Source organism: Dunckerocampus dactyliophorus, chromosome 14 (assembly GCF_027744805.1).
Source record: "Dunckerocampus dactyliophorus isolate RoL2022-P2 chromosome 14, RoL_Ddac_1.1, whole genome shotgun sequence".
Taxonomy (NCBI): Eukaryota; Metazoa; Chordata; class Actinopteri; order Syngnathiformes; family Syngnathidae; genus Dunckerocampus; species Dunckerocampus dactyliophorus.
Genome location: NC_072832.1, coordinates 17159996 through 17181198, shown reverse-complemented (window position 1 = coordinate 17181198; position 21203 = coordinate 17159996). Strand labels below are relative to the sequence as shown.

Sequence of the window (21203 nt, the reverse complement as noted above, 5' to 3'; positions counted from 1 at the left end):
CTGTGAATAGTTCAAATAATAACCTTTTGAAACAAAGCTAAATGTCCAAAATATTGTGCAAACTACGTTTTTGTAGGTTCTTTGTGCACACACGAAAATACGTCAATTTGCTAACGTCGTCCTTTTTTTACATCGACGACATTAAATAATGCATTACGCTTCAAAGATTAGAAAAAAAAAATAAACTGTTCCGTCACCATTTTTTTATTCGTTTCTCCCTTTTGACGTGCGTGTTGATTGGTTCCCTGTGATGTTTGTAGCCAATCAGCGGCCGCCTACTACAGAGGAAGGAATAAATGCAAGATGGCTCCTCATATAAAAACAGTCTACTCGGTCGCCCTCATACCGCAGCAAAATAAGTCTTTATACTTAATAAGATTGAAATGTTTATCTGCTAAGAGCTCTGAAGGGTAACGCGAGCTATAGATTGATATGTGTACGGTACGTGGTAAAATTTCGTACCTGAAGATAACGAGGAGGCAAGAGAGACAACTTTGAAGCCATGAATTGGCTGTGAACTCCGCGTCTTGGTTGGACACACTTGGGGCCGTCAGTAGCACATCGGCTGGGCCCTTACCCTCTAACGCTAGGCTGCTAACTAGCTAATGACTTCGCGTACCGCATCGGAAAAACAAACGTGCTGAGTCACTAGTTACATGTTGAATGTGGGACGTGAAGAGCCAAACGACTGCTGAACATGGCTTTATCAAGGTAAGACCTAGCTTCGTGTGCTAACACGGAGGTTTTATATGTTGGACTTTACTTAGCAGTTAGCCAGCTAGCCTACTTATAGCTAATGTTAAAGAACGGCATGCACTACACTGGTAAGCAAACACAATCTCACGTTCGGGTAAACCTTAAATCAATCGTCATTTGGCACATTTACATTCCGGTTAATCGTATTTACCCTAGCCACCATATGACAACACTTTTTTATGTTATGGTGCAGCAGTGTTGGAGCAGCACCACTACTACTTGTCGTATATAACTTAGCAGATAGATGCAGAATAACTACAGTGTGATGGTAGGATTGGGTCAACAAACCCACTATACTGTGTAAGGGTTTTTAAATACTTAGCACCTGTTATTGGAATTCACCACTATGTCAAAATTTGCTTGCATGTGTACAAAGTTGATGGTTGCAGCTTTTGTCGTATTCCTCTTGTTGCTCGTAGTAGTGGTCCTCATTTACATGCCAAACTAGACCTCTGTGTAGGTGAGTTCAAAGCTTTAGTTCTACAGTACCTATGGTCAAAACCTCTACACCTCTAATCCTTTCCATTTTATTAATAGACTTCTTATGTAAAGCATTGTAAACCGCTGATGATTAGGCACGATCCCACAGTCGTGTGCATTGGTTTGTTCCAAAGAAAGAGAACTAAGGTGAGCACCTTAACCGTGGTGTACTGTCAGTCAAGTGCACCGGACCTGTAATTTATAGTGGATGATACATATCAGTATGTTGCTTGTCCTGTTTCTTGTGTATCGTTTATAATTAACCTATGCTTTTCTTTCAGACTTGATCGGTTGTTCATCCTACTTGACACCGGGACTACTCCAGTAACCAGGAAAGCTGCCGCCCAGCAGCTTGGAGAAGTGGTTAAACTCCACCCACATGAGCTCAATAGTCTACTATCAAAGGTATACTTGATTGCCACATTGTTAAACCGTGATACCAACCTGTTCAGCGCCTTCATCAAATATGAAATGCAGCGCTGCTTTCATGTTCAACCACAGTCTATTTGATGATGTTGTTTGATATTTGATCTGTTTTTTTTCAAACAACTTTTCCAACTGATATTATATTTATTTTAATATAATTAAATCATTATATTTGGAATAATTTGTTCCATAGTCCAACCCTAACCATTGTAAAAGCTATTTCTTCTCTTCAGCTTTTCTTGCCTTTTCTTGGTACCGGTTTGCTGTCGGAGAAGTAGTCAATAATAACACAATTTAAAAGGTTTTAAAATTGTATTAGAAATAAGAGCAATATATTTGGTTAAATTGCTGGACTCTTGTCATCAACGAGGAAGAGCCCAGAATGTACACAATTAGAAGTAATTGTTTTGCTCATCTGATGTTTGAATTACCAATGGAAATATGATTGTCTGTTCCAAGGTTTTGACCTATCTAAGGAGTCCCAACTGGGACACTCGTATTGCAGCAGGCCAAGCTGTAGAGGCCATTGTGAAAAATATTTCAGAGTGGAATCCAGCCCCAAAGCCTAAAGGTGAGAGCCACACACTGCATCTTTCACTGCAGACATTCATTTAAAGCGATATTTTGGATTTTTTGACATGAAGTTGTATGACAGCAGTGTAGTGTATCAATAGTGAAGTAGTTAAGTAAAGAGTTTGGCTTCTCAAAACAATATACGTTCAAAAGCATAATAGATTTGCATCGCAAAAATGCCCCCGCAAAGAAATCAGACCTCACAAATCACTCAGCGTTATATTTGTCTCCCGCCGTATCTCTGCGCACTGTCACCTCTCTATTCCTGTGTATGTGATGAACACGCTCGCATCTTCTGCTGTGGAGCACACAAGTAAACAGGATGGCAGCGGCGGTCCATCGCAGAAGATGCGAGCGTCTTCATCACATCCACAAGAATGGAGAGGCGACAGTGCGTAGGCATACGGCAGCAGACAAATATAATGCCGAGCGATTTGTGAGGTCTGATTTTTGTTTGGGTTTTTTTTTTTTTTTTTTCATTTTTTAATTTATTTTTTTGAGGAGTCATTTTTGTGGTGCAAATGTATTACTCTTTTGAATGCATGTTGTTTTGAGAAGCCAAACTCTTTACTTAAATGGCACCAGCAGCTAAACAGAACTATGGACCAATTGGGGGAATAAGTCACTGTTGACGCACTGCTGATGGGGATGTCCTACAACTTCATGTATAAAAAATCCGAACTATCCCTTTTATTAATTATAATTTTTTGGACATTATTTGAAATTATGTTTTTGACTTTTGTTAATTTCCTTATGAAAGATTCAGCATGAGAAAAACTGTCTTGATGCTGATCCTTGCAAAGTGGTTGTGATTTTTTTAAAAGTGGAGCAAAAGAAATGAGAATCTTGGCTTGAATGCAGTGGTAGCCAGAAGGCCAATAATAAGAGATTAAAAAAAAAAAAAGTTATTACTGCTGAAACAGAATTTTACTGTAGTGAAAGTCGTCCGTTTTGTTACAGAGTTGTCTGAAAATTTATCACCAGAGGACCCAGCTTGTGACAGACTGAGTTTCTACCACTTTGACATTTCCCGCCTACTCAAACATGGTGCATCTCTGCTGGGCTCTGCTGGGGCGGAGTTTGAATTACAGGATGACAAAATCGGTGAGATTCATTTCCACACGACCGGTTGGGCAAAGTTATGTCCATTTAACCTTGCAGGACAAAATGTAAAGTCATGTAACTTTCAGTATGTCAGGTTTTATGTCAAAATCCTATTCCACACTGACGACATATGTAATAAATTATGTATGGCTGCAACACCACATTGTACTTGATTGGTAGACAAGCTCCCAACTGCCTTTTATTCTCAGGTGAGATGGACCCCAAGGAACGTCTGGCCTGCCAGAGAAAGCTCCTTCAGAAGAAGTTGGGTCTTGACATAGGTGCAGCGATTGGCATGGACACGGAGGAGCTGTTTAATGATGAGGACCTAGACTATACGTGCCAGCCCAGTGGGCCAAGACCTCATGGAAGCAAAATCACAGCAGGATCCAGCTCCCGCAATCACATGGTGGGTCTTTCTTTCAACATCCTTGCTTTGCTTGCCAGACTGTAGCATAAGCAGGCTGTACTACCAGAGGTGTTAGTCTGCTTCCCAACTACTGTTGAGGTTCCTTAGAGGAAGACATGAAACCCCCCAACCTCACCTCAGGTGTTCCACGTTGTCTGCGAGCCCATCACTCTAACATCTCAGCATGTCTGCTATAGTCACATACAGTACATGCTGTCATCACTTCATAGTAATGCTCACTTTATTCTATTGACATTTATGAAAATGTAAAATTCACCAGGATTTGACTTTAGGCTGTGCCTTGATCCAAGATGTTTTTTGTATTTGTTATGAATCATGTTGTATTTATGCATCCCTTATTTCAGTTGTTTGAATGCAGCTTCAGTACGGTTGATAACATTCACAAGTGACTGATATAAAATGTTAAAAAGCATTTGGTCTACAATGCAGATGTTTATGATAATTCCACCCCATTAATTATGTTCCTTAAACGGTGTGTTTGTGTTTTGTCATAATTTGAATTATTTCAGCCCATTCAGGCTGCTGAATTGATCGACTCAGAATTCCGGCCAGGCATGAGCAATCGCCAGAAGAATAAGGCAAAGAGGCTTGCTAAGTTAGTTGCAAAACAAAGGTCTAGAGACATGGATACAAATGAAAAAAGGTGAGCAATTGCATCGCTTTTAACTATTAAATTTATTCACAGATCCAAACAAATCAAAGTAGAAGTGTTTTACCTTAAGTAAATCACTACATCAATTACCATAATGTTGCTTTAAGGAAAACTACTGATTTATTGACTTTACATTGCAATTTACCAGCTCCAAAAAATACTAGTTGTTGAATTTTGAAATGTTTTTTCCAATAAAAGGAGTACTGTAATTTACCTTTTTATAATTCCCTTTTAGTAATGACAGTTTTGAAGGTGAGCCTGAAGAGAAACGACGAAAAACCACCAGTGTTGTTGTTGACCAACCAGCAACGGAGCACAAAGTTCTAATCAACAAAATTTCAAATAATGCCAGTCTATCGGAGGAGGTAATGAAACAAGGCATCTTTTTGTTACTGGGACCTGTATGAATACTCTACTGACCTCTCTGTTCTGTCTTTAGACACAAGAGTGGCCCTTGGAAAGTTTTTGTGAAGAGCTCTGCAATGACCTCTTTAATCCTTCTTGGGAGGTAAAAACAAATGTGGCATTTAACTAAGCCAAGGAACAACTCCGTAATATTAGCAGCATGAATTGTTTAAACATGGATACATGTGGTGTCTGTGTCCACAAATGGCCTGTTCAGAAATCTACGAATGAGGTCTCTTCTTATGACTGATTCTTATGTCGAGTTTTAGTCGTAACTTACACTGAGATCACACTTAACACTAAGTCACGCACACTGTACACAAAACACACGGACGTGTATAATACAGTAATAAAAAGATGAAAAACAAGAATTAAATGAAACTAATAAAGCGATAACTTTTATTTTTATGGTTGCCGTGCACACTGGAAGGGGCGTTGCAAGGGAGGGAGAGACAGGCTAATTGAGTGGAGGAAGGCTCAATAATGAGCTCACTATGCTGCTTGGTTATCACTGTCTGTTTCGTAGTAGATGATTCTTTGATATGCTCAAAGATACCATTTCTATCCTTGATGATAGTCGCGGCTTGGACCAGGCATGCAGCCCATTATGATCAGCATTTTTTCACTTTTTGGGCATTTTACAATATCTAATTTCAATTTACTTTTCACTTTTCTTTTCTTTGGCGCACTGATAAGAGAAGGGTGCCTAATGCTTGGGAGACATAGTGAAGGGGGGAATAAAAAGAACAAAAGTGATGACACCCTTTCTCAGTATCGCGACACGTGACTATACTTCTGTCATGCATGCGAAACTAGTTCTTTTTCTTTTTGTACTGTCCTAACCCTGAAATATTGTAACATGAGGACCGCCTGTAGTTTTGGCCTTTAGGTAGCAGCTATGTCTGGCACTGTTGAGAGAACTGCTGCTCAGCCATGCAAGAGTTTCACTACACAGTAGTACATGAACAGTCCATTGTTTACTTATTAATAAGCAAACTGCTAAGGTGTTATAGTTCAAGATTAAATTCCATCCATCCATCCATCCATTTTCTGTGCCGCTTATCCTCATTAGGGTCGGGGGGAGATTAAATTAAACTTTGAGTTTTCTTTTTAGTGCAGTTCCTAAACCTTTTTTGGATAATAAACTTTTAATCACACATACACTCTGCATGCTTGTGCCTTAACCTTTGACGTTAACACATTCTGAAAATGAATTGCATCTGCCTGCAATATCTCTGAACTCTTTCAACACATCTTTTTGTTTATAGATCCGTCATGGTGCAGGCACTGGTCTTAGAGAAATCCTCAAGTCCCATGGTGCTGGAGGTGGCAAACTAGTGGGAAGCACTGCAGAGCAGGTATATCATAGTTATCCATGCAAGTTCTTAAGTGTTTATTTGAAGTGATTAGCACTGACTTTATGGCCTATTTGTGTGCAAAGATGTTGCGACAGCACGAGGAATGGATAGAAGACCTTGTCATCCGTTTGCTATGCGTCTTCGCTCTAGACCGTTTTGGAGATTTTGTATCTGATGAGGTTTGTCTTCAAAACACTGATTTGCCATCTAACTGATTAAAGTTGTTTTTGAATTTAAAAAAATTGATAAGTTGCTTAGGCATCTATATGTAATTGCATAAGAACATTGGTTAATTTCCGCTATCATGTCTTTTATATATAACACATTTGATAGAAATAAGTAATTACAGTGTAATTGTCACCATTAACCATCATCTAAAAGGAATAATTAAAGACTCTTCCTAATCTCTTTGATTCAGACTCTGCTGTTGCTGCTGCAGCAAAGTCAAATGTCATGTTATCTCTGTTCTTCCATTACCAGGTAGTGGCACCTGTCCGGGAGACTTGTGCTCAAACACTTGGTGTGGCCCTTCGCTACATGACTGAGACTGGTGTTTCCATGACTGTAGACGTTCTGCTGAAGCTGCTCAAAGAAGACCAATGGGAGGTCCGTCATGGAGGCCTGCTAGGAATCAAATATGCTCTTGCTGTCCGACAGGTACCACCTGCTCTGGTAGTATCATGAACATGTATGGTTTGATCAACATATGGTCTTGAATATAGATGCCACTGGTGGACGGAGATGTATAGTGTAATCCATTCGTGGAGCATGCTCTTTATATGGATAAATATACTCTTTTATAGTGACAGATCTGTACAAACCTTTTTTTAGGACCTGATCTCCGTTTTACTCCCACGCTTGCTCCCAGCCATCACTGTGGGCCTGCAGGACCTTGATGATGATGTCAGGGCGGTGGCAGCTGCAGCACTCATTCCCGTGGTTGAGGGCTTGGTACAGCTACTGCCAGATAAGGTCGGTTGGAGAATAAAGAGCAATTTCTGTTGCCTTAAAGAACACGTCCACAGGGCATGTTTATTTTTTCCCCACATCATCATCAATGTTTCCTTGTAGTAGTGTAATTGTGTGTGTGTCAGGTGCCATTCATCGTGAACACATTATGGGATGCTCTTTTGGATCTGGACGACCTCACTGCTTCCACCAATAGCATCATGACACTGCTTTCGTCTTTGCTCACCTACCCACAAGTTCAGCAGTGCAGGTTGGTCTGATAGCAATTTATGCTGTGTTGGAGACTGCATAATGTCTCTATAGTGATTTATATTGTTATGTAGTTTGTCCACAATTCAAAATAAAATCACAATTAGCGTATTCTGGGATTTACAATAATAAAGGCATACTGCAAGTGGTGATTAATCATGATTAATTTGAAAACTGATTATTCTAATGACTAATTGTGCTCATTTCACAACCCTACATTTTTCAACATGTTAACTTCTGATTTTGATCGTTTTTAAAAGAAAAAACAAATGGCAGTGAAATTGGTATCTGGTTTAAATTTCTCCTGCATCCAAAACAAGATTTAATTATTATTATTATTATTATTATTATTATTATTATTATTATTATTATTATTATTATTGTAATTTTTTTTTTACTGCGAGCTTTTAACTTCCAGCTTCTCCAGAAATTTGACTACAACTCTTAACAGATGATTTAAGACACAAGTGGTTCTGGGCCGCACGGTGGCCCTAGTGGGTTAGCATGTTGACGTCACAGTCAGGACATTGAGGTTGGTGGGTTGAAATCTCTGTTTGAGCATCTCTGTGGAGTTCTGCCTGTGCGTTTGTGGGTACCCTGGCTACTTCCCACCGCCAGAAAACAGATATGTGAGGCTAATTGGCGCGACTAAATCAGGGATCTCCAACCCCTTTTCTTGTGGTTCCCGCAGGCACCAAATTGATAACCTTTTGTCTTACGGGATACAAAGTGAAAATTATTCAGCACGTCAGCGGTGACATGCTTTGAACTTCAAAGTCTGTAAAAAAAAAAAAAAAAACAAAAAAAACACACACTTAAAATAAATGAATTGTCCGGACCCGTAAACTCGATTTTAAGAAAATACATTTATTGTCCAGCCCTGTATCCTGGTGTTGTTCAAAATCTTTTATCACATTTTTTTACAGTTAAAATGCTCATAACTTATTCACAGTAGATTAACTCCCCCCAAAATACAACTTGGATTTACCAGTTATATCAATGTTATATATTTGGACTGATAACCTCCTTTTTCCCCTCTAGTATGCAGCAGTCATTGACTGTGCTGGTCCCCCGGGTTTGGCCCTTCTTGAGACACACTATATCATCAGTTAGACGGGCGGCGCTGGAAACTCTATTCACACTGCTGTCGAAATCTGACCAGGTAATATTTGGATAAGGGTATTGAGATGTTCCATGTGATGGAATAAACATTTAAAATATTGTTGCTTTTTTATGTTAATATTGGTAGGCATTCATACTGTGAGCTTTGTTTTTGTTGTTTGTGATTTGGTTTCTGGTTTCATGTGCATCAGAAATGTACAGTGTGGATCAACCCCATCCTACAAGATATGCTTCGGCACATTTTCCAGTGCTGCATCCTGGAAAGTAATGAGGAAATACTGGAACTTATCCAAAAGGTTTGTTGCGTGGACCACAGTGATGCTGTCTATGAGGAGTTAAGACATTACGATATTGAGCCGAATATAAGGCGCTATTTTTTTCTCTAGAAAAAAGTCTGAAAAAGACTGCTTGTCTTTTTATAACCAACAGGCGGTTGTTACATGACGCCTGCTGGTGCACGTCTGGAGCGCACACACACACACACAGTGTAGAGCAGAGACTATAAATGTATATTTGCTATTTCTCCTTTGCTGTTATTTTAACACTGGTTGTTGTGTTTGGTCTGTGTAGCATTTACAATTAAGCTCAAGTGAACTGCACTGCACCAGTATGACTTTCAAGTGGTCTTGGTTCACTTGTTTGGTGCGTATCAGGGTTCGTTAGGTTGGGTACACACTCGCAAAGCGCATTAGCGGAGCAAACGCAGTCCAAACACACTTTTAAACAACAGAGGAGGAGGATAAGATAATGGTGATTGATGAAGCAGCGTTATTAGTTCTTCAAACTTATTTTCAAGGTAAAAATTGTAATTATTAGCCACAATCAGCGTTGTTGTCTTTCATCCCTGGATGTTTCACTTAGTTGCCCTGTAATGTGTTGGCTTCTATGTCTACAATATGTCATTGTACTTCATGCAGGTGTGGATGGAGCTACTCACTCAGGCTCCCCAGCAGTATGTGGTAGCAGCCAGCTGTCCATGGATGGGCGCCTGGCTTTGTCTCATGATGCAAGCCTCGCACATTCCCATAGATCTCAACATGCTGCTTGAAGTAAAGTCACGCTCCAAGGTAGTTCTTTATGTCTGATCAGACCACAGTTAAATGTCAAGTAAAAAAAAGTGTAAAGTGTTTTCCAGCATAAAAATGGCTAAATGAACAAAAACACAAGTATAAGGCATTCAAAAGACTCATTCAAAGATGTTATGAAGATATGTAGCATACAAGCACCAGACTTGATCGCTGGAATAGGCTGCTTTTGTGGCCGTAGCCCCATGCCAAGCTAAAACTCAACTCTCAACCCCTAAACCCCTATGTCCCTTCCTGTCTGCGCCACTGCAACATATTTCCAGCTCATGCCTTAAATAGGTACTTTTCTGTTAGGGCTACTATATTGGGTAATACGATTGTAAAGGTGACTGTAGAGGTGTTATTTCATGTCTAGATGGCTCTAATAATGTTAAAAGCCATATTTAGAAGATTGTAAATGGGTTTTCAATGCTCTAATTGCAAAGATAATCAATTTATAAATAAGGAATCTCACGTTGTGGAAATCAGTTGTCACAGTGGAATCTGGATAACTAACAGTGATAAACGAGGGATTACTGTATTCATGTTGGTCTTCTTTGTATTTTTATATTTTCACATCAACAAAAGCTGCTTGTCACTGTTTCATTTGATGGTTTTTGGTACTGTAGACATATTGCAAACTGTTCAATTGGACTAACATAGCTGTGTAGATTCCTTGACATAGCAATGAGTACTTTTTATGCTGAATCAACAGGATAAGGCTGGTGCAAAGGCACGTCAAGGGACCAACCAGGTAAAGGAAACAGTCCAAGAGTATATAGCAGGGGCAGAGACTGTGACAGATGACCCAGTATCAAGGGACTATGTGGTGGTCCGCTCTCGCCTCATGGCAGCCAAGTAAGTTGGTTTGGCAGATTTGTACCGCACAAGTGTTCTACACGTTGTGATGTTGTCTTGTCTCAATATGCTTTGTTTTTTGTATTTTGTTCTCATCACCAAGGTGCTTCTTTTTAGATATCTAATATGTGGCGGTTTTCTGCTCTGCCTCATCTCTTTCTTTCAGATTGCTGGGGTCTCTGTGTAGGTGCATCTGTGACCCTCAGCTCAATGCTGCATCTCAGGAGATCCGTCCAGCCGAGTCTCTGGGCCAGTTGCTGCTTTTTCACCTCAATTCAAAGTCTGCACTTCAACGAATAGCTGTAGCTCTTGTGCTTTGTGAGTGGGCTGCTCTTCAAAAGGTCAAACATTTTTTTTGTTTTCTACTATTACTAGAGCCACCAGTATCATACATTTGAAAAATAATAATTTCAATCTTCCCCAATCAGGATTGCCAGATTGTGTCTGCCATAGTGCAGCCTCGTTTGCTCGCCATTCTGTCAGAGCAGTTATATTACGACGAGATTGCCATCCCCTTCACGCGCATGCAGAATGAGTGCAAGCAGCTCATCGCCTTTCTTTCTGAGGCTCACATAGACCTTCAAGATCGCCTCAATTGTAATGTTTTCACCATTGATCAAGCCAATGAACTGGTATGACCACCAACAAACACTGAAATACCTGCTTGCGCACATGTTTATAGAAGATCATTTACTCAAACCTTGGGATTTTTTTTTTTTTTAATTATTATGGATGCTTGTTTGTATTACAGTAATTCTTCGTTTATCGTGGTTAGTTGGTTTGCTGATTTTTCCGCAAAGTAGGATTTTTTATTTATAAATAAGTGGAATATTTTTGTAGTCAGAGCATAGAAAACTTGTTTATGACCTTCAAAATATGGTTTTTAACATTATAAGAGCCCTCTAGACATGAAATAACACCCTTGGAGTAACTCTCACACCCTTATTACCCAATATAGTTAACATAATAACGGGGGGGGGGGATTAGTAGATGTGAATGCATATAGCAATATGTAACAACTCCCATTCTCCTGCTTATTTTGTAGTTAACCACCATCTTCACAGAATCAACAACAGGTTTGAATGTGAAGACAAAACAGTGGCAGGTATTGGACAGTAAACGGCAGCAGGCCCAAGCCACAGTACTGGAGACCAGCAATGAATGGCAGCAGTTGCATCTCCGCGTCCACATGTTCTGCGCCTGTGCAGTGATCAACCTGCAAGTGCTTCCTGACAAACTGAACCCACTGGTCCGGCCTCTGATGGAGGCCATCAAGCGGGAGGAGAACACTCTTATTCAGGGTTATGCTGCTTCTTTCATTGCCAAGTTGTTGCAGCAGTGTGCTGGACGCTCTCCATGTCCCAACTCCAAGATTATCAAAAACCTATGTGCCTCAGTCTGTGTGGACTCCTCAGTGACCCCCTCATCTGCTTGTCCTGTCCCCCCCATGCAAGAAAATGCTAAAGGTAATGGCAATTAAAATGTGAGTGATGCGTATTTTCAGTACTATTTTGGGTTGAATTTTGTTTTTTACTGGTCATTCTGACTGATGGGAAGCAGCCAAATCATTTGGGACGTGACAGGCACTTGTGTCAAGGTTTTCTTGGTATTCTCTCTGGTTTACCACTGACTGCTTTAATTTTCCTTGTTTTAACTTTAGGCAGTGGTTTGGAGAAGGATTGCCTGCATCACATGGTTAACAAAACTCGAGGCATCCTCACTCTTTATCGTCACCAAAGGGCAGCGTTTGCAATCACCAGTAAAAGGGGTCCTGTCCCTAAATCCTCCAAGACGCCTTCCACGGAGCTTCCTCCAGGCAGCATCGTTGGCATAGACAATGATGAGGTATGAAAGAATGATAGGACCCAAGCTTGTGTTCATCTCAAGATGTAAAATGGGTTGTACTTGCTTTTGCCCTTTTGTAGAGAAAACCATTTCTTATTCAAAGGAGAGGGGCGGAATTCTCCCTAACAACCATTTCTAAGCACTTTGGTGCAGACCTCACCAGATCTCTTCCATACCTTTGGGAAAACACAGTGGGTCCCTTGAGGACTGTGGTGAATGAAAGTTATGTCATCGGTAAGCTGATTTATACATTAATATCATTTTAATACAACCTTTTTAAGCATCACTGTCATAGTTTGTTTGAAATTTTGAGTGAAGTGTAAATTCACAATTGTAGCTGTAATTTTCAGTGCAATAAAACTTTGCACTTTTTCCTTTCTGTTTCTTGTGCTGCAGATAGGCAGGCTCAGCTAGAGAGGGGTGATGCTGCATCTCAGGAACTGGTAAACTCTCTGCAAGTGTTGGAAGTCATGGCTGGAGCCATGTCCCATGAGCTCAAACCTTTGGTATGATTCAACCCCTATTTCTGTTTTATTGCATTTGCGATGACCTCATCTCAAATCCAGTTCCAGAAAATGCACTGACAAGCCCTTTTGTTTCCTTGGGCCATTAAGTTTCAGGCTCCGAATTGTTAGCAACAGAGGGATTCCTGCAGTGTAATGCACTGAAAAGTATTTGTTTTTCTATTCTGTGTTTATTTTTAGCTACTGGAGCATCTTCCTCATCTGTTTACCTGCCTGCAGCATCCATACACAGCAGTGCGTCACATGGCAGCACGGTGTGTGGGCGTACTTAGTAAGATATCCATGCTGGAGACAATGGATGCTTTTCTTGAGTGTGTACTGCCATGGTTAGCTGCAATTGATGACTGCACCAAACAGGAGGGAGCCATCGAGGCCTTGGCTTGTATCCGTCACACATGTCTTGTGTGTTTTGTGTTCAGGAAACGGTGCATTCAAAGTAAAGAGTTTTATTTTTTATATTTGGATGAGATTGTCCTTGACAGACGTACTTGTAGGTGTTATGGAACAGCTGGATGTGGATATCATACCCTACATTGTACTGCTGGTAGTGCCAGTATTGGGGCGTATGAGTGATCCCAGTGACAGCATCCGTTTCATGGCCACTCAGTGCTTCGCTACACTCATCCGCCTGTTGCCACTAGAGGTAGAAGCATATAAATGATACACACAAATAATCCAACATGCACTGTCTCAAACTTGATCATAGGTTTATGGGACTGTTTAGCACATTTTTGTCTCTCAGGCAGGAATACCGGACCCCCCTGCCATGTCTGCTGACCTGATCCGTCAGAAGGCCAGAGAGCGACATTTCTTAGAGCAACTGCTAGATGGAAGAAAGCTGGAGAATTACAACATCCCCGTGCCCATCAAGGCAGAGCTGAGGAAATACCAGCAGGTATGTGCGTCTTTGTGTATCAAGCGATACCTACTCATGCACCTTTCCACTGGAATATGGTGTGCTAGCTAAATCGTAGTTTGAACGTCACTCCCTCACTTTATCGTGATTATTAAAAATGTGTTATATGACTGCTGTTTGTGGTTGACTATAGCCTATTAGTAAAAAAAAAAAAAAAAAAAACATTGAAGGACAAGTTATATGTAATATACTGGTCACTAGGCGATGAGACATGACGTTATATTGCATCACTGTCACACTGCATGGAGTCAGCCATGGCATGTCCAACGTGATAGAATGGAAAAATTCTCCCATTCCATGTGGAAGTGGGAAGTTTTTGAAGTTGTCCTTCTTCCACACTCTGTTTGAAACTCTTTGTTTAGAACAAAGTAAATTAGAGAGCCTAACTCGTTAGCTCGGTAGCTTGCTACGCTAGCGGCGGCCATCTGTCATGCCCTTACAGTGATCCCGTAGCCTGCGCAATGTGGTGTTTTATAAAAAAAAAAAGAATAAGTGTTTGTGTAAATATGACTAAAGGTGTTATTGCATGTGTACAGGGATCTAATGTTACAAAAAGGTATTTAGAAAGTCAACCAAGTTTTCTATGCAATATGAAAATATTTAGTTTGTTAATATTGAATCCTGCTTTATGGAAATTCACTTACCTCGGTCAGGTCTGGAATCAATTGACTGCGATAAACTAGGGACGACTGTACTCAATTTTTTGCTGATATTGACCTGATATCCGATATCAATATCTAACTGGGACACCCCTAGTAAACACAAGACTCTCTCAAGGACTAATTACAGCACGTGGCTGACGAATAATCAAAATTGCGCATTTGTCTCAATTACTCGACTGTCGAGACCATCATTAAGGTCTACCCAGACGTAAGGATGACGAGGACATGGTCTATAAACAATCTCTTACAAAAACAAAAGAGGCTGAGGGGCCGAACCACACCCAAACAACATCAGCAAACTCAACGCTCCTCTCCGCACGGCAAAAATCATCCTCATTGACGTACACACACACACACACACACAGTCAGGACTCATGTCATGTTCACGGCTTCAGAGTGTTGGAAAACACAACTCTTTGATATGACACATGACTGCCAAGTCTCTACGGTATCCTTGAGCATGATGAAAGATCTCCTCTGCAAGAGACAGAAATAACTAAACAGCAGTGTTTTCTTTTGTTTTTTACCGTTTCATTTGATTCTTGCTGAGTGGTTTTATTGCTGCATTTTATGTCGATGTATGACTTCCAACATACACTAAAATTTGATGTACCTGCCACAGGTTGGCAACCTCTAGTGGAGAAAAGCAGCCATCGAACACGGGTCTTCAGTCTTTCCTTCTAGTAGTCATGAACTTTTGGACGGACATGTTTCGAGTCACTATCCCAGAATCCCTCCCATATGCCATCAATAGGTCTTTTACACTAATGTGCCTGTGATTCTGCATTTCGTCGTTTGTATCATTTCAATTTTTTTGTAGGACGGTGTGAACTGGTTGTCCTTCCTAAACAAGTACAAGCTGCATGGCATCTTATGTGATGACATGGGCCTCGGAAAGACTCTGCAGTCAATCTGCATTTTAGCAGGAGATCACTACCTCAGGTACTGTCCAAAGGTCAAATGTTACTGTTATTTGTCAAAATGTGTTATGTTTTGCTTTTGGAAGCGCAACTGATCTGCTGATAAATCAATTTTAATGCATCTGTGCATCGATTGAACAACATTTCTATGGGTTAACATTAGCTCCACTGGACAGTACAGTTTGTTATAATGACAACGGTATTGCCTAGTGGAAATGAACTCATCAAAAAATGTTAATGATTTTTGATGTGAGGAAGCTGGACACAGCCGACTGATTTAGTTGACGCATTTTCAGGGCTCAGGAGTATGCCAAAACAAAGGCAGCAGACTGCAGCCCACTGCCCTCTCTAGTGGTGTGCCCGCCCACACTTACTGGTCACTGGGTGGATGAGGTGGGCAAGTTCTGTGCCAAAGAGTACCTCAACCCGCTGCACTACACTGGGCCGCCTACAGAGCGAATGCGGTAAGGGCAAATTTGTGAAATGAGGGCGACGTCATAGTCAAAATAGACACATACAAACGTCTTGTATGTGTTTTTTACAGTATGTTTGGTCTGTGAGGTTAGTAATGAGAACAATAACAATATTACACTCTAAATGACCATTCATTTACCTTTCAGATTACAACATCAAGTGAAAAGACACAATCTTGTAGTTGCATCTTATGATGTTGTGCGAAATGACATTGACTTTTTTAAGTGAGTACTGTTATGATTTCCTCTTGTTTCTTGATCAGGTGTTTTTGTTAGGTATTTTTTAACAAGACTTGTGCTTTCCACTTTTGCAGAAATATAAAATTCAATTACTGTATCCTTGATGAGGGTCATATCATCAAAAATGGGAAAACAAAACTTTCCAAAGCCATTAAGCAAGTGGCTGCCAACTTCCGTGTCATCTTATCAGGAACTCCAATTCAGGTGAGGTCCTCCTTCAAATATCTTTTATTCATATTTTTATTTGCTAAATGTTTTGTCAAGGCTTCCCGACCTTATCTCGTCCCCAGAATAACGTTCTGGAACTTTGGTCCCTCTTTGACTTCCTCATGCCGGGCTTCCTGGGGACAGAGCGTCAGTTTGCGGCACGTTACGGCAAACCTATCTTGGCCAGTCGTGATGCCAAAAGTTCATCACGGGAACAGGAGGCCGGTATGACACAACTTCTTCATTCTCAGAATAAAGAGTTTCATTTCAATTTTTTTTTAATGTGGGTGTACCACTCTGTGACGTCAGCACAGTGCATTTAGAGGGAGGGGCTGGATTCTGACAGATCAGCGTAGTAGTCAGTTTCCTCAGTCTGAACTATATGACACAAGCTCGAAGGCTTATCAGTCTTTTTTTTTCCCCTCATTTCTATCACAATAAAATGACACTTAGATTTCACATCAACATTTGCAATAAAACTGATTAGATTAGATTCAACTCCAGACCATTGCCCTTCACAAACTTATTAAACTCATTGTAAGTATAAAATGCAGTCCACTAATGAATCATAATGGAAGATAAACCATGAATAGATGAAATTGGAGTCATGATGTAGAAGTTTTAATTTTATGAGTTTTACGTTTGCGTCTGACCGCAACCATGGTGCGTTGAAGGACCAAACGGGAATAAAGTGAAGTCGTGATTTACATGAGCTAAATACTTTAATTTGAATATATAATTGGAAATTAAGGTAATAAACTTACTTAGCAATTCACACCATGGATTTTGTGCTGGTGTGCCCTCCCCTCCATTAATCTGTACTAAACCTTGCGGCAAAATAAAAAGCGTCCTACATGAAAGCGGCTTAAACATGTCGCCATGCTTTCCATATGTGAATGTGAACCGAGCTGTTTTCCATATAGGTGTCCTGGCCATGGAGGCGCTGCATCGGCAGGTGCTGCCCTTTCTCTTGAGAAGAATGAAGGAGGATGTACTGCAAGACCTTCCTCCAAAAATAATTCAGGACTACTACTGCAATTTGAGTCCTCTGCAGGTATCCCACATGCACTTGATTTTCATGACCTACATTAATCATTGAGTTGCCCCATCTTGCAGCACTTAGGATACGTGAGAAATTTGCAACCACTTTGTGAGCGTTATTCTCATTTGAATGTGCTTTTACATACTGCGAACTGGTTTCTTAAACCTTAAGGTTCAGCTCTATGAGGACTTTGCAAAGTCTCGCGCCAAAGCCAGTGTGGATGACAGCATCTCAGTTGCCTCTGCTGAGGAGGAGGAAAAGCCCAAACTGAAGGCCACAGGTCACGTCTTCCAGGTACATTTTGTCGGCCCAATCGGTATTACAGTATGTCACATTCAATAGGTTTAACACACATTCTACCGTATACCTTCTGTCAGGCACTGCAGTACCTGCGGAAGCTATGCAACCACCCAAGCTTGGTGTTGACCCCACAACATCCAGAGTACAAACGAGTAACTGAACAGCTTGCAGGCCAAAACTCCAATCTGCGGGACATTCAGCATGCTCCCAAACTGTCTGCGCTAAAACAGGTACAGTATGAGTCTGGCACAGTATAGTATACGTAAGAACGCGTAGGAATTAAAGCAGGTAGATGGATGAAACATTATTCATCCCCACATGGGCATTGTTAATGAGCCTTTGACCACGCTAACCTGCACCTCATGCTGTCTTCTTCTCATCCAGTTGCTCCTGGACTGCGGCCTCGGTGGAGGAAGCTCCGAGGGCAGCACCGAGGTGGTGGTGGCGCAGCATCGGGTGCTCATTTTCTGTCAACTAAAGAGCATGCTGGATATTGTGGAGCATGACCTGCTCAAACCCAAAATGCCCAGTGTCACCTACCTGAGGCTGGACGGCAGCGTGCAGGCCGGCCTGCGCCACGCCATTGTCTCGAGGTGTGTATTGAATGCCGCGCCACGCCATCGCCACACCATCTCAACTACCTCCATTTTTTTTTTTTTTTTTTTTTTGTGCACTAGGTTTAACAATGACCCGTCCATCGATGTGCTGTTGTTGACCACACATGTTGGTGGTCTCGGTCTGAACCTAACTGGTGCAGACACGGTGGTATTTGTGGAACATGATTGGAACCCCATGAGGGACCTGCAGGCCATGGACCGTGCACATAGGATAGGCCAGGTACACTGTGTGCTATGGTTACACTTGGTAGGGTGGTCCTCATCTAAACACACCTTTTGTGTTGTGCAGAAACGCGTAGTGAACGTATACAGGCTCATCACTCGAGGCACCCTGGAGGAGAAGATCATGGGCCTGCAGAAGTTCAAGATGAACATCGCCAACACCATCATCAGCCAGGAGAACACCAGCCTGCAGAGCATGGGCACAGACCAACTCCTCAACCTCTTCACACTAGACAAGGTGAGAATACATGCCTGTTGATTCAGCAATACCTCGTTTATCGCGGTTGTGTTTAGAAATGGCTTATTTTCGTAGTTATAGCTGGTGCTAGGGGACAGGAAGTGATGTTGGGGGTTCAGAATTGAGTTTGGGTTACTGCCGCAACAGTAGCTCGTGTTGGGGATTATAGCAGTCGGGTATGGTGCTTGTGTGTCTCACCGAGCGGCCAGTGTAGAATACTACATGCCATCAAAACATCTTTGAATCAGTCTTCTGAATGCCTGAGTTCATTTAGCAATTTTTAGGCTTGAAAATGCTTAATTTAGGCAAACTAATACATCAAATTAACCTAAATATGCATATATTTTGACTAATAGGCCGTATTCAACCACACACCATGCAAAGTTGCAAGGGATGACTTCATTTGATTTGCGTAAAGATAACCGTCAGAATTTAGTCTACAGTGGAAACTCAACCTTTTCATTTGTTCAAATTTAAATAGGCCATTTACACAACTGCTGTAAAAGTTGAGTGTTTTTTTCCCCTCTATTTACATTTCTGAGCTGAACACTTGCATTGTTATTTTAGGACGACAAAGGTGAGAAGGGTGAACACTCGACCCATGGAAAGGCCTCCATGAAGTCTGTGCTGGATGGTCTGGGAGAATTGTGGGACCAGCAGCAGTATGACACGGAGTACAACCTGGACAGCTTCATGCACTCCCTGCAGTGACATGACCTCACGTGACATCACATCTGCTGGTCAGAAGGCGACAAAACCTGCTAGAACCTCTTCAAATGCATTCATAGGACGCAGGGCTTAAGTGTCCGTATTAGTACTCCTCCATTCATTTCTAACTCTTGTCCCCCAGAGAAAACAAAATGGGTATCTCTCCACAATATATTTGACACTGCAGTGCTAGCGCCAGCAACGTTATTAAGTTCTAGAAGCACATCTTGTCACGCAGCTCTCAGTTTCATTTCGGCAAACAGAGCAAGAGCTCATCAGTCGGGGCCCAGCACTGCCATTTGTACTGTCAAGACTCCCATCCACCAGATGGCGCTACCTTTTTAGTTGTTGCACTTGGTGCAGCATTACTTCTTCAGGCTTTCTGAAACTTGTCACAAGTATTTTAAAAGAATAGATATGTACATATTTCTGTAATAGCTGCTTTTTGTTTATGAAAGTGCTTTTTGTTTATGAAAGTGGAATTGTAATAAATTCTACGTACCTTTTTGAGCTACATGCATCAGAGTGTTTTGTACATCTTAACAAAACAATTTCAATGCTTTAGTCCTTACATACATTTTACATGTTTTTACAAATGCAACACAAAAATGAAGGCATGTCACAGCGTCCTACAGCTACATTTCATAACATTTGCCCATTACGGTAGTACACAAAAAAGGAAATCCAGCATTTGAGACCCAGCTTGGTAAAAATCTGTTAAATCAGGCCATCACAGACAATCTGAATCCTCACAAAGATGCTAGAAATTTGTAAATGCAAATGAGGAAAAACCATAAGTAATTGGAAGTGCGAAACTGAAATATAATCAGTGTGGTGGTGTGTGTCTTCATATCTCGACATATACAGAGTGATTTAAAACAGACTCCTTATTTGAAAATACTATCCTTAGGATGTATTTATGAACTCCACTTTATGCGGTTAGCATGGGGTTTTATTAGAAATTCCATGAGCCCCAGAATTTGCTACCAGCTTCTCAAACCACCCAGCAATTGTGTCAACTGATTCATCAGGAATTCTTGAGGGATGGAAGACAAAACTTGTGTTTTTGAATTTGTAAGGCTTCCAAATTTCAAACATACAGTAAGCCATCTTGGGGGAAAAAATGCATTAAATTCTGACATTCAAAAACACAAAAAATGTTGAAATTACAATAAATAAGGACTAGTAATAAGTATTTTTAAATTACTACTTACTAATTACGAGTTACTTTTGAATCACCCTGTATATCTAGGCCAGTGGTGACTGTTTTCAACACGAAATACCTCACTATCTATATGGCACACTCTTCTCCAGCTGTTATCTGCATCTGTGTGTTGGACAGACAGCGCGTTAAGTCTCCGCTCAAATGTCCTTTCTTTCCCACTCAAGCTTGACGAAGTTGCCTAGAAACATGGCACGCACCTTGCGACGGCATAGCAAGCAAATAGCGCAGACAAGAATGACGTGCATTCACAGTCATTGGGTTATTACAAAATTATTGTTTTTTTCCAGGCAGAGGCCCACGACTCACTGAAAATGGCTGCGTAACTCACTTTTTGGTCCCAAAGAATATGATTTTTTTTTTGTTAAAATCCGATCAAATGGAGTTCACGTTACTAAAAAAATGTGACTTGTTTTTTGTAAACAACAAAACAACAAAAATAGTTTTTTATAACATTATTAGAAGCATCTAGCCTTGAACACACATGTACTGTATAAGTAACGAAGGGAAAATAAGCCATTTAAGACTACCTTGTAGGGGAAGCAGAATCGATGGTGGACAAGAAGTGAGGTTGAGTCACAGGAAGTTGAGTTTTAGCTTGTGGGCTATGGTCACAACAGT

The 21203-nt window shown here is 40.9% G+C and overlaps 1 protein-coding gene across 3 annotated transcripts; it reads left to right on the top strand.

The window, feature by feature from the left end:
- Nucleotides 1-291: 291 nt before the first annotated feature.
- btaf1 (BTAF1 RNA polymerase II, B-TFIID transcription factor-associated) lies at nt 292-19877 on the top strand. 3 transcript variants are annotated; one of them, XM_054798835.1, is made up of 38 exons: nt 292-711; nt 1518-1641; nt 2122-2233; nt 3220-3339; nt 3549-3748; nt 4279-4412; nt 4657-4786; nt 4861-4929; nt 6095-6184; nt 6268-6363; nt 6665-6841; nt 7016-7156; nt 7279-7403; nt 8444-8564; nt 8716-8820; nt 9442-9591; nt 10304-10446; nt 10613-10787; nt 10875-11078; nt 11492-11912; nt 12107-12291; nt 12372-12525; nt 12688-12797; nt 12996-13197; nt 13310-13458; nt 13558-13710; nt 15214-15335; nt 15610-15777; nt 15934-16011; nt 16101-16230; nt 16317-16458; nt 17157-17287; nt 17447-17569; nt 17653-17805; nt 17960-18168; nt 18253-18412; nt 18482-18652; nt 19220-19877. In XM_054798835.1, exons 1-38 carry the CDS (start codon nt 698-700, stop codon nt 19361-19363), a joined length of 5535 nt encoding a protein of 1844 aa, XP_054654810.1. In that variant the 5' UTR covers nt 292-697; the 3' UTR covers nt 19364-19877. The 3 variants fall into 3 exon arrangements, with proteins under 3 accessions (XP_054654810.1, XP_054654809.1, XP_054654807.1); XM_054798834.1 differs by having other exon boundaries at nt 3196-3339; nt 4288-4412; XM_054798832.1 differs by having other exon boundaries at nt 3196-3339.
- The last annotated feature ends 1326 nt before the right edge of the window (nt 19878-21203 follow it).

Excerpts from the sequence above, each read along its gene's own strand:
- btaf1 (XM_054798832.1), top strand. Across the intron at positions 4,787-4,860 it reads ATGCCAGTCTATCGGAGGAG|ACACAAGAGTGGCCCTTGGA; the intron begins GTAATGAAACAA and ends TTCTGTCTTTAG. Across the intron at positions 7,157-7,278 it reads TACAGCTACTGCCAGATAAG|GTGCCATTCATCGTGAACAC; the intron begins GTCGGTTGGAGA and ends TGTGTGTGTCAG.